The sequence below is a fragment of the Microtus pennsylvanicus genome, chromosome 9, assembly GCF_037038515.1.
Source record: "Microtus pennsylvanicus isolate mMicPen1 chromosome 9, mMicPen1.hap1, whole genome shotgun sequence".
NCBI lineage: Eukaryota > Metazoa > Chordata > Mammalia > Rodentia > Cricetidae > Microtus > Microtus pennsylvanicus.
Window position 1 is genome coordinate 22,329,963 of NC_134587.1, and position 13,903 is coordinate 22,343,865.

At 44.4% G+C, this 13,903-nt stretch overlaps 1 protein-coding gene across 1 annotated transcript in view; it reads left to right on the forward strand.

The window, feature by feature from the left end:
* Acvr1 (activin A receptor type 1) overlaps positions 1-13,903 on the forward strand; it is a 118,677-nt gene that overhangs the window by 89,711 nt on the left and 15,063 nt on the right. Inside the window, exons 4-6 of the mRNA XM_075985168.1 lie at positions 1,652-1,863; positions 5,233-5,332; positions 10,493-10,639. Of these exons, the coding sequence (XP_075841283.1) occupies positions 1,652-1,863; positions 5,233-5,332; positions 10,493-10,639 (459 nt within the window). The remainder of the gene's footprint in view (positions 1-1,651; positions 1,864-5,232; positions 5,333-10,492; positions 10,640-13,903) is intronic.

Below are 13,903 nucleotides of genomic sequence, written 5' to 3' on the forward strand. Positions count from 1 at the left end.
TCATCGAGGAAAGATTTGGGGGCAGGGTTTGCTGAGCAGAGGTCACCACGCACAGGTGTGTGGCTCCCGCTCGCACCTTCTGTTAAGAGGTGGTAGTGACACTCATAATTCCTTTAGTAATTCAGCCTAGTAAACTTTCAGCTCTAGGCCATGTGGTACCTGGTGCTTGCATGGAATGCCTTTCCATTGTTAAGAAGACAAAGGAACGTTCTCCAGCATCTTTCAAATATAATTCCTGGCCATGTGAACGGAAGTCATATGTGATTGTGCATGAACCATATACTTATGGAATTCCCCCTCATGCATTTCCTATGGATTCCATGTCCTTTGGAAATTGGTCTCCCTCCGAAACTGTTTTCTCATACAGTGAACTCTAAGTGGCTATCCAAAGTTGCTGTCAAGATTAACATGGGTCCACTCCAAGCCAAATTTATTCCTTAATATAGAGTACCTCTTAATAGGATTAATTATATGATTTTGAGCTTGTGGAAGAAGGTTATGACAAATGGCACAAGAGAGGCCACTCGGAGCCTTCACTGCCAGGACTGTCCCAAGGTGTGAAGGAGGCCAGCTGATGGTTCATGTGGCAATTTTTAAGTTACCATGACCTGCTTAGGGCAGGTAGAAGAGACTCCATTCTAATATTAAAAATAGGTTTGAATAACAAGGGCTTGAAAAACAGGGATCCAATATTGAAGTAGTTGAACTCAAAGGTTATTTCCCGTATGCTCAGTGTGTTAATTTTTTACTAACAGAAGGGATGGACAAGAAGAAATCTCTGCATTCACACAAAAGCTATGTCAACAGGGTAAAGATCCTGATAAGCTCACACTGCCACACATTAAGTTTTACACATTAATTTATATACTTATTTGTGTGTTTGTGTGTGTGTGCACACATGTGTTGGACAGATAAGAGGACAACTTATAGGAGTTGGGGTTCAGGGATCAAACTCAGGCTGGCAGGCTTTGTAGTGGGCACTCTTGCCCTGAAAGCCATTTCCCTCTCTCTCAACACCCTGTGTTTTAACAGAAGGCATTTCCTGTAAGGAATTTCTTATTTGAGAGACCACAGTATCTGTCATTTCATGACATGTCCTCCATTGCTATACAGATGACATGTATAAAAGCATGCATTGCCATACATTGTCACGCAGAGTATTAAGTGTGCCAACCTGATTCTCAGGACTTGAGTTAAAAGAAACTTAAAGGGTCTTTGAGTAGAGAGTTGGGTTGCTGAAAGGAGCCCTGAAAGAGGGAAAGCTTAGGGGAGATTTCTCCGTGGGGTATTACAGTGGAATGGCTGTCCTTCAGGGTTTGATGATAAATCATCTTTCCATATGAAATTCAAGTTAATAAGAGCAACAACGAGGCTTATATGGCTCTTGTATTTTAGAAACTCTTCGACAGCTGTGCACTAATACAGTTGATTCTCGGCGGGATCCTTTCTAAACTCCAGTTCTGCTGAACCAAATGAGCCCTTGAATAAATGGCTGTACCATTGGCTGGATGTTAAGAAGTGTTTTAGTTGTAAATTGTTTTGATTTGTGAGATTGTTTGGCCAGGATCGGGAGCCACTTCTTAGGATATTGGTAAAGAAGAAGGAAATGGTGGTCCCGACTCCCACTTACCATTTTCTTCCCATTCTCCAGGAAAATCCTTCCCTGGATCACAGAATCTCCACCTGGAAGTCGGCCTTATTGTCCTCTCGGTGGTGTTTGCGGTATGTCTTTTAGCCTGCATCCTGGGAGTTGCTCTCAGGAAGTTTAAAAGACGCAACCAAGAACGCCTGAACCCCAGAGATGTGGAATATGGTACCATCGAAGGGCTCATCACCACCAATGTCGGAGACAGCACTCTAGCGGTGAGTCTGTGACCCCAGAAATGGAGATGGACACTTTCTTATTTCGAGTGTGGAAAGCTAGTAGTGAACGGACAATTCAGATGTGCACTGTGGCTAACTAGTCACTGGACCAATGTCCAGTTGCATGTGAGCACCAGGTTAGCTCCTGTACATAAGAACATCCATCTAAGCAGACACTTGAAGAATGGGCTTGGAGGTTTTACTTTAGTAGATTCTTGGTGCTGACTTTTCTTTGGGGAATGTGAGGAAAAGGGATAAAGAATATTTGGTGGGCTGGAGTTTTGGAGGCTTGGAATGGCGCTGTTCAATTGCTCTATTTGTAACAACAAAAAAGTTTTTTTTTTTTCAAGAAAGCATCTTTTCATTAATATTAAAAACCCCTTTTTCCTTTTAGATGATTTGAATACCCCATACTTTAGAAATTTGAATTCTCCTGAAGTAGCCATTAAGCTTTTGATGCTCCAGTACTGCCCCCTTGTGGAGTGTAATTAGCTGATTGAACCGGCATCCTCCAGTCGGAATGTGTAGCACATCCGGAATTTCAAATGTTTTAGTAGCTTCCTTTACAAGTAGAGAGGGGGGGAAAAGCAAAGCATTTGTGATTTTTTATTGTTTCAATATACAATAAGATTATTGCTATTTTACGTAAAATTCCAAAGTTATTTGCAGGGTGCCTCATTCCAGACCCTTCAGAATTTACTTCTTCAGCATAGAAGGCCCTATGTTTACACATTTGAAAATTACTCCCTAGCCATTGAGGTGGCCCAGAGGGTAAAGATGTTCACTGCTGAGCCCAATGACCTAAATTCAATCCCCAGGAGAAAACTGACTCCTACAAGCTGTCCTCTGACTTCCAAACACGTGCCGTGGCAAGGCTACCCCCCTCCCCCCCGGCGCAAATAAATAAATAAGTAAATAAATAAATGCAGTCAAAATATAAAGTTACTCATATGTTTTAAAGCTATAGTGTCCCCTTCCAAGTGAATGTCTTCTTCCTTTAGTTACTCTGCTAAACTTTCAGTTAAGTCGGGGAAGTGGGTCACTTACCATAAACAGCCTACTATAGAGTGCAAAAGAATAAAGTAACAGCGTTCTCCATGGATACTAACGACATGACTTCTCTGAAAAAGACATGGCTTCGTGGGCGTTAGGTGCAAATGACACAACCGAATCCGCTCCCTCCTTGTCATAATCCAGGGAGTTGCAAGTCAATCAAGTCATCTCCGTAATGTGATTCCGAGCTGTTTAATGCTACCCTCCCGTCTCACAGCAGATCGTCACGCATGAAGGATGGCTCCGCTACGCGACAAGTCTCTAAGTGCCCCGGAGTTCTCTAATTAGGCTTGCTCTGCAATTTCCTTCTTTCGTGTTCTAGAGAAGATATACCCTAGGCAGTGGCCACCCTTAGCTCATGTGCTACATGCACCTGGGCAGGCGTAGGACCTACCTGTGGCCAGGTGCCAGGGCATTGCTGATGATACAGCCTGAGTACCACCATGCCCTTCTGCCTGTACCATCAGTGCTCTGCATAAAACAGGAACAAGTTATCCTTGCATACCCCCCTTTTACTCAGCTATCTGAGTTAGGGTGCAGTGAGACTGGAAGAGGATACCCCTCCATTAAATATTGGCTTTGAAGTGTGTTCTGAGGTTTAGGGTAAAGCGGATGGGTTTATGGAGTTTGTAGCAGGAAGACGTGAGGATGATTCCCGACCAAGCTTCGGCAGAGCACGATTCTAACGTAGATCAGTCAGAACTTTGTTCCTCTGAGCTGCTAACCTGTCTAATTACCAAGGGCAGTAATTGGAACGTCTAGTGTAAATTACTGTTTAAATAGCTTTTAGGGTTTCGAAGTAGGAATGAAAACCTATGCCAAAACAGTTTTGTCAACACAGCCCAGCCACGTCAGCTGACAGAATGTCACGATATAATGACATAGCAAGAAACAACCAGTTGTCCTTATTTCCTTATGTGAACGGTGTGTTCTTTGCAGCGATCTGACAAAGTGTGGCCTTGCTAAAGCTTACTCATGGCTGGTGCTTCAGGGGTTGAGGGAGGTATATATTTGTCTTTGGTTGACCTCCTCCCACCCTTTCTTAAATCTGTGTACTTGATTAGAACCCAAACTGGGCATCACGGGAAAGCAACAGCTTAATATCCAGAGGTGTTTTTCTTACAAATAATTGAATAAATGAAGACAAACATGGCAAGAGAGGCAAGAGAGACTTGCTGGAGAGGCGTGAACCCTGCTTCACCAACATCCATTTTCTTCCTGATTATCCTTTTGTGGCTTTTAAGGGTTCTGGATTTCTTCTGTTGACTCTTCAGCTTTTGGTAATTTTACCAGTCAACTGTAGTTTGGTAACTTTATCGATCAATAGTGTTGTGCAGCAGTGTTGTGTGGGAGGGAGAGAGGATGAAAGTCGCGGAAGTCTGTGCGTTGCTCGCCTACGCTGCTCGTGTCCTGGGAAGGGACTAACTTTGGGCAGGGTTAGTTGGCTGATACTGCAGCTGTCCCACCACCACCACGGCGGTCAGTCTGTGCATTAGACCTGACCCAGGCCTTTGCTGAGAGTAGGAATGAAAACTTCATAAGTGAACTAACTGGCAATCTCTTGCCAGCATGCTCCCTGGGAGAAATCAATTTTCAATTCCGGTTTTATGTTTTAAATGAAATATTGTTTTACTTCTGTCCATTCTAATTTGCAATTCGTGTTCAGAAATGGCTAGTAAGTGTTAATTTAGTGGCTCCTTTGTTCATCTATTACCTGAAAAAAAAAAGGAGCCTCCATCCAGAGAAACACCTACCTGTAAGAAACATGCACCTATAAGTACCAATTTAATGGTCTACATACTATTAGAATCTTTCCATTACAGACATTGCACTTGGATGTTCATACTCCTAATTTGTCTGCTTCTAATTAGACATCTTTAATTTCTTTGGCAACTAAAGTAGATCGTTGGATAGATAGTTAGTGAGCATTGCAGAATATACCAGATAATACACAGCTCTAATGCTGAAACATCCCCCACCCCCATTCTTCCCACTGCTTCCTCGTGTCAGTCCTTTGAACTTTCTAATGTGCTTATTAACTTTGATCAGCTTCCCTTCTTATGTATTTGGTTAAAAAAAAACCTCCAGGGCTCAAGAAAGAATGACTTATGCACCAGGAAACCCTGCCTTTGCTTTACCTCTTAATTTTTCTGAGACACACAGTTTCTGGTCCTTTCAGGGGCAGTTTTCAGGCATTAGCAGGATCACACGACCAGAGTTGCTGGAGCTCATGTTGGTTACCATGGCATGCATCATAGGGCCCCGAAGCAGGAGCCGTAGCTCAGTAATTTCTTTTTCTCCTTGTTTTCATTACAGGAATTACTGGATCATTCATGTACCTCAGGAAGCGGCTCTGGTCTTCCGTTTCTGGTTCAGAGGACTGTGGCTCGCCAGATTACCCTGTTGGAGTGTGTTGGTAATTCCTGGTTTCCCTTCCTTTTGGAAACGGACAGCATCAGCTGTGATTCTAGGAGTAGAATGGGGCTTGGAAAAACCGGCTTCTCTTTGCTTATTGTATTTCCTCACTAAGCGCAGGAGGTGCCGAGCACCGGGTGATTATTCAGCGTGGGGGGGAGAGATAGCCGTGGGGGGGTCTCTGTTCTCTGTGACTCACGGTTGAGAACTTGTTGAAGTGCTGGTAAGGGGGTCATCACCAAGCAGTACAAACAGTGCCTAGTCTGAGTGAATCGAAGAGACTGTGTTGCCCAAGGACTGAATGATCTAAGGTAATAGACTTCTGTTGGTAAGGTTTTCCCATTTTTTCTACTGTCTCTTCCCTCTAAAGAGAATGATGAGTTTATCTGCTTATTGTGTGTCAATTATAAACAAGGAAACTTATTAAAATATACTTCAAAAAACTAGAGTGAAGTTTACTAAGTGTTCTCATATTAAGTCCTTATTCCCAAGAGCTATATTTTTTTATAGCCTTTCATTTTCTCCCTACACCATATTTTAAGTTGGCGAATTGTTTCTGAAAACTTTCTGTTCCTTTATTCACCAAAAAATTTTCGATCTGTTATTATTGCATGTGTGTATATGATGTATGTGTGTAGATGTGTGCATGCTATGGAATATATTAAATGTATGTATGGGTCTGTGCATGTCATGGCACGTGTGTGTATATGATGTATACGGGGGGATGTGCATTCTACGGCACATGTGTGTCTATGATGTATGTGTGGATGTGTGTGCATGCTACAGCACATGTGTGTATATGTTGTATGTGCTGGGGTGTGTGCATTCTACGGCACATGTGTGTCTATGAGTATGTGTGTGGGTGTGTCCATGCCGTAGCACATATGTGTATATGATGTATGTATGTGGGGGTGTGTCTGCTCCAGCACATGTGTCTGTGATGTGTGTGTGTGTGCATGCCACAGCACATAGGTATATATGTTGTATGTTGGGGTGTGCGCATGCCACAGCACATCTGAAGTTAGCGGACAGTGTTGTGGAGTTGGCTGTCACCCTCTACCTTCATATGGGTGCTGGGGATTGAACTCAGATCATCAGGGTTGTGTGCAAGCACTTTACCCATTGAACCATATCACTGGCCCACCTTCCTTCAGTTTATGAGGGCACACACCTTTTCTAGTATTCGGACTTATCAGAAATCCTTTAAAAGGCTCAGGAATAAGTCAATTTGGCTGGTGGATTAGCAAAAATGTTCATAAAGGATTTAGCACACATTCTTTTGCTTCTGAATTGGCAGAATGAATTCCCAGGAATTGGGAATTTCTGAGTCAAGCATGATATAGTAGTAGCAGTAGTGATTGCCTCACGGATTTTGTGAAGATGGGGCAGAATGCTTCGGTTTTTTTTTTCAGACAGGGTTTCTTTTGGCCCAGGAAGACCTAGAACTCAGTACACAGCCAAGGATGACCTTCTCCTCTTGACCTCCTCCCTCGCCTCTGTCTCTTGAGTGCTGGGATTATTATAGACATACATCCTATGGCCAAATGCATTTTTAAGGTCCTGATTTTCAGGACTGAGGGGATGGCTCCATCAATAAGTGCTTGTTGTACAAGCAGGAGAACTTGATTTTAATCGCCAGCGCCTATATAAAAATCTGGCACAGTAGTATGTGTGTATAGTTCCAGCGCTGGCTATGCAGAAACAAGAAGATGTGCAGAGTTTGCTGACCAGCCGTCTAGCTGCATCTGTGGGCTTTAGGTTTAGTGAAAGACTCTGTCTCAGAAAAGGAAGTGATGGAAGAGAACCCGGTGTTAACCTAATGCACACACATGTAGCTGTTCCCTCCTCCGTCTTTGCCACACACAAGCCTGACACACTTTATGAAGTGGTGTGAAGGAATAGTTTGGCATTGTCTCTACACTCAGGCTTTTGGGGCCAGTGCTGCAGCTCCTGCCCTCTGACAGTTCGTTGCAGGGAAGTGGCTGACCGCTACGAGCTGCCCCCAACACTTGCTGCTATATGAAGGAATGCTCTCGAATTCTGTAGTAAGATGGGTGGCACTGCTTGCGCACGACACATAGGCGACAGCATGGAGCTGTGCTGCCTTTTCCCTGGGTCTGCGTGCACCTACTGTGCCTATTTCCACCGTAAGTGGTGCCACCCATGCTGACTGAGACTAAAAAAAGATGGGAGACTAGAAAAAGATGGGAAATGGTCTTCTTGTACTAATTAGCACCCGTTTGTTTATGAGCAAAGATGCCCGGGCAGTGCTGGGAGGCAGCAAAGGGACCATGCACTTGCCTCTCCTGCCTTTTTCCCTTGCCCCATCACTCACAGATAGTCCCATGCACCAAGCTTAATCCTCAGAGTCCAATTGCTCCTCTGACCTGGGTACAGTTTCTGACTCTCTTAATGTGCTTCAGCATTTTGGAGCCAGCGTAGATTTCAATGATGGCACTTCGTTGGGTCGACATTGAAGACTGATGTCTCTCCAGAAGCTTGAAGTTTGTGTTTGCATGGTGTCGTTTTGAGCAGAAAGGCAAATAGATGATCACATTAGTTCGAGAACATGGGGAGTTGACTGTATTAGCCCCTTCCATATCATACTATCTAAATTTGAAGGCCCCAGGCATCCTTTTTGTGGGGCTTCCTGGTCAGGAACTTTCGGGTAATCGTGCCATGATTTTAAGGACTTTTGCATAAGATTGCATTAGCAAAAAGCATATGACAGCCATCAAAATAAATTTCTGTACTGACTTTATCCACCTACCATGCCATATATTTTATTTTCTTCATTAAAAAGAAAAAGATTAACAACAACAATCAACTTTGTGTCCCCAACTCTTTGGGATACTTTTCTTCCCAGTGAAACAGTGGCTACAAAGAGGAAAGAAAGCTGCCACAGGGAGCAAAGGCAGTGTGTGTGAGCTTAGCACTCAGCTTCTTTTGTAGCTTCTGGCTTTGTAGCATCCCAACGCTAGTCCTCATCAAAGGCTAACCATGCCTATGGCTTGACCAAAATGACTGGTAAACTGTATAGACTCTGTGTGATTCTCGACAGTAGCCCGCACTATACTCTAGCCAATCTTAGCCTCCCTTTAGATTAGTCACTGCTATTGGATAGAGCTATTAGTTCTTGTCGGGGAACCGGCCGGAGCTGGATGGTACCCCGTGGGTCACACCTGTGAAGCAGGCACTCTGTTGCCAAGGCACATCCCCAGCCGTCGGTGGTTTGGGGGCTGTTTCAGGTGTGACTTGCACACACCTGCTTTCTTTCTATCTTTAGGTTCTTATTGGTGTAGGTTTCCAACAGAGCACGGGGCGTGTGTGCGTGCAGGTGGCTCCGCAGCTGCCTACCGCAGCCCTGTGATGGAGCAGTCGCCGCACGCCTGGACTGACGGGCTCATTGCATTGCCTTGTAGTTTCATCTCCCGCTGCACTGCCTGCCACCCCGGCTATTACAGCCCATGTGACCCCCATCGTTTTGAGATAATGACCTCCTCTTTCCTGCCTCTTTGATCATCCTTACCTATAATTAAAGAGATTATTGGAAGGGGGAATCTGTCCTCAATAAAAAGTAGGGGGCATGCATCACCCCATTTTCTAAAATATGCTCTTCAAGTGACTTGAGAAAATATTCGACTGCTTTATGTGCATAGGTGCTTTGCTTGCATGCATGTCTGTGTATCACAGATTTGCCTGGTGTCTGAGGAGGTAAGAAGAGGGCATTGGAATCCCTGGAACTGAAGTGATAGATGGTTGTTTGCCATCCAGTGGGTTCTGAGAATCAAAGCTGGGTCCTCGGAAGAACATAGAGTGCTCTTGAACACAGAGCCATTTCTCTAGCCCCCAGGTGACTTTTAAAAAAATTATTTATTAGTATTGTATATATAAATTTATGGAACACATATATGAATGTATGGCAGAGACTACTTTGTGGAGTTAGTTTTCTTTTATATAGATTCTAGGGGTCAAACTCAGGCTTGAACTCAGCAAGCACATTTACCTGCTGAGCCATCTCTTAACTTCCAAACACTCTTTCAAGTGTAGTCCATGTGCGCCATCACCAGGGACCTTCTAAACAGACACCCGTGACCGGTGCCAGAAGTCAGAGCTCTTCTGGGATTTGCGTGCTTGTGATTTTGGAAATCTGCTTTCGAAAACTATCTTTCTCCAAGAAACCCTTTAGAGGTGGTGGTGATCGTGCAGAATGGCCGCCTGCCTATGCCACAGGCTGTTGCTAATCTCCAGGACCTCAAACTGTCCTTCTGTGTGGGAAAAGCACAGGAACACATGTGATACTTGTGACTAGAGTTGCCTGGGAGCGTCCAGCATAAAGGAAGGGAGCCAGAGAAGCCACTCAGTGATCTAGCTTCATACCCTTATCCTTTGGCTTTTGATACCATATTGAAATCTAAGAATCAGTACTGTTTTCTGAATCGTGTCACCTTTCCTGTGTTTTCCAAAATGATGTGACAAAGGTTTCTATCCTTCTGACATTGTGACTTTACAGTGTCATCTACCGATCTGCTGACCTGCCTGCAGGACTAGGGATGCACGTTAGGTACCCATCAGGAAAGCAATTTAAATATAAATGCGCAGCTAATTAGTATCAGCTAATTGTGCGGCACTGATCGGAAGGCAGTTTCCTGTCACAGTGAGGTGGACAGAGAAAGGAGAGTTCTACCTTATCTTTGTATATCTTTGTAGGTAAAGTATTTGTGCTCCCAAATTGAGTTTGCCCAGCAAATAATGGGAGGGGTTAAAAGTTTCCGGCCTTAGGCTCCGTGTTTTGTACAAGAGTTGTTTGGTCTGCCTGTGTGTCCTGTATTTACCCTACTGTATATGAGAAACAAAGAATAATCTCAGCGTCACATAAAGAAACACAAAGCAAAAGTTATTGGCAAGGCATTCATTTTGCAAAAAAGGGTCTACCAGAACCCAAACCGAACTAGTGAAGGCATGTGCCAAAATGGCCTCTGTGATGTGGGTGGTGACTTTGTTTCATGCCATTGGTGGGGGCTCAACTTCACAATCCTACATGACTGGTTCGTCTGCAGAGAGGAAGGGGGAGGTTTCGAGGACACTGTCAGGTTGACTATGTTTGCTAGGAAAACCAAAAAACGTTTCTCACGTGCTTCATCTGTTTGACCATCCACAGGGAAGGGCCGGTATGGAGAAGTGTGGAGGGGCAGCTGGCAAGGCGAAAATGTGGCCGTAAAGATCTTCTCCTCCCGCGATGAGAAGTCATGGTTCAGGGAAACAGAACTATACAACACTGTGATGTTGAGGCATGAAAACATTTTAGGTGAGTACGGATAAGCTTTCACTAGCTGGTCTTGGTAGAGATAAGTTGCTCGTCCTGGCTCTCTCCCGCTTGTCACATTTGCAGTTTAGAGTCTCTTCCAGAAAACGACATAGTGACTCTCTGCATTAATAGACTATTTAATTTTTTTAACAGGTATTTCTAATTTAAATATGCACATAGGTTGTAATACCCTGCATGATGAAAAAGAAATCTGTTGCAGGGCCTTCTAACTCCTGGACCTGCAGATGTGTTTAAACAGACGTCGCAGGACTTCTTACTCCTGGACCTGCGGATGTGTTTAAACAGAAGTCGCAGGACTTCTTACTCCTGGACCTGCGGATGTGTTTAAACCACACCAACTTGCTCTACATTGTTCACTTCAAGGCTTCTTGGGTGGTTCCACTTGCCCCGCCCTTCCTGAATATTTATTACTGGAATCAAACTAAGAAAGGTCTTTGGATTTTTTCCTAGAGATTCACAGCTCCCAGGGACGCCGTAATGAGATGCACATGCCTTCAAACTAGGCATCACTTTCAAAGACCAGATTTACAGAGGGATTCAGCATACATTTTCATTTGAAAACTCCTCGCATACTTCTGGGACTCACAAAATATAGATGAATTTTCATCATCTTATCACGAAAGCTTAGCAACACTTTTGAAATATGCGGAGTGCCCACTACCATCCTGCTATAGCAATGGCTTCTATAGTTTCAGAAGGCTTGAAGTGCGTTTCCATTAATACACACATATGGTGAAAGCTGCCTAGAGTGAGTCTTCAAAAATAGAAGAGAAATCTGTGTTGAATTTAACTGTAGGCTCTAGTGTTGGCCACTGTATGGCTATTGGATTATGTCTGGGTATTGTACCTTGTACTCCTCTCCCTTTCTCTTAATTTAGTGTTTAAATGCGACCCAGGATCTTGGTGACTGATGGGGTGGCCATCCAAAGCTTCGCTTCAACAGTGCAATGGTGACAGTCAATCTCAGAGACATTTAAAAGTGTCTTTCAGGGGCTGGAGAGATAGCTCAACATCTAAGAGCGCTGGCTGCCTTTGCAGAGGTTCTGGGTTCTATTCCCCACACCCACGTGGCAACCTTTTGTAACTCTTGTTCCAGGGATCTGATGACCTCTTCTGGCCTCTCTGGGCATTGCATGCATCTGGGGCGTACACAAGCAAAACAGCCATGCACACAAACACGAATTAAACAATTAAAATGTGTCTTTGAGTGCTCCCCACTTGGCCTATGGTGTTGGTGACTCCTAGGCCTGACATTCCTCATTCCCTAGTTGTCAGTTGCAAGGGCTTCAGTTACAAATCTGTCTATGTCTGGCTACCTCTAGTATTTTCCTTTCTGTGGGACTGTGACACAAAGGTGCCTTTGGCCTTGTCTGCATTGTTCTTGACTCTCTACTATCTCCTTTCCATCCTTTAACCTTTAACAGAGTCTGGCTGCATTGCCCAGGATGGTCTTGAACACCTGGGTTCATGCAGTCCTCAGTCCTCAGCCTCCCTGAATCAGTGGGAGAAGAGGTTTGTGCCACACCGTGCCTGCCTTGCATATTATGTCTCCGGGATCTGATTATGATCCTCCTCCCCAGAGTGTTGCAAAGTCTAGGTCTCCAAAGCACATAGTTCAATTTAACTTATTCTTTGTATGTAGGCACAGTTGCATGTAAAACTGTGGGGCCCTTGTTCGTCCCCTTCGTTAAACCTGTGGGCTAGCTGGAATTTCAAGCCTTCATCCTGCTACATCTGGCGAGGAAGAGATCAGGTGAAACTAATGCAGCTTGCTCTGTGGTGCTGGGAAACTGATCTTTACTCTGGGGAGTAAAAGTCTTCCCTAATCTAAGGACCATTCGAGGCCCACTGCCCCTGCCAAAGTTGCGTCTGTCTGCGCGTTCACTGCCCTATCTCTGTCACTAAGGAGGTTGATTGTATGGAGGTCTACTCCACGTCTTACATCACGCTCCTTTAAAAACAAATATGATATTGATCACTTTCTGCCTTGTTTTGGCTACAGGGGTCTAATGTCTTCCAGACTAGTCTCAAACTCACTATGTAACCCAGGAGGATCTTGAATTTTGACACCCCCCCCCCCCCCCCCCGCGCTTCTACCTCTCAAGTGTTAGAATTACAGCTAGAAGTGCCACCATACCTGGTTGATTTTTATGGAGATGAAGACCAAACCCAAGGTTTCTTATAGGCTAGGCAAGCCCTGTACCAACCACATCTCCTGTCCTGTGTTTTTAAGCATAAAATTGAATAGCATTCAAGTTGGCATGGCTGTGCAGTGATCACCATCGTCCTTCATCATAACTCTCTTGTGTTCTTGTGTCTTGTGTAGTGGGTTGGTAAGATGGTTCAGTGCTTGCTGTTAGACCTGAGTTTGCCCCAAGTTCAATCCCCGAGATCCCCATGGTAGGAGAGAACAGACCTCCACATGTTCTTTGATTCCATGCTCCATGGTACTAGTGTACACGTGCATGCTCCCACAAAATAAATAATAATAAATATAATAAAAATAAATGTCATTTAAAATTTAAAGCACTACGAAAAGGCTGGAGAGATGACTCAGTAGGTCAAGTGGTTACTTTGAAGGACTGCCAGCTTGTTTGGTTTCCCAGAACCCATGTAAAAGCTATGCTGTAGTGCAGAAATTTTATAATCCCGCACACCCCTACTTGGTGACTGGAGATAGGAGAATTGCTAGGAGCCACACACCAGCTAATGTATACCCATCAGAGAACAGCAAGAGAAACGAGATCTCAAAGAACGGGAAAAGCAAAGACTGACACCTGAAATTGTTCTGTGACCTGCACACATGAATCCTCACATACACATGCGAACACATACATACATACACGCGGATGCACAAACACCCACACAAGAGTGCTGTTGACTGTTTAACATCGCTATCTCTGGAGACTACTGGGGAGGGAGGCAGACAGCTCCTGAAAGTGTACAGTTAAACTGTTCTCTGTACACACTGTGTGCTCAGCATCACACTGAGCATTTTGAATGCACTCTCTTTCGTTGGCATGGCCCTTTAGGATAAACGTTGTTACCCTCATCTTATAAACAAGGAGAGCAAGTGGAGATCTTAACGTGACTTGATCATGATCAAGGCTGGTAGAGCCAGTGTGTGAAGCAGTGGTCTATCTGTAGGGCCCAGCCATCTCCACACCATCCGTTCGGCACCTCTGCTGGTTCCTTAAGAGCATGGCCCCTGCAAACTTCAAAGAGGATCGATCACTTTTTGAT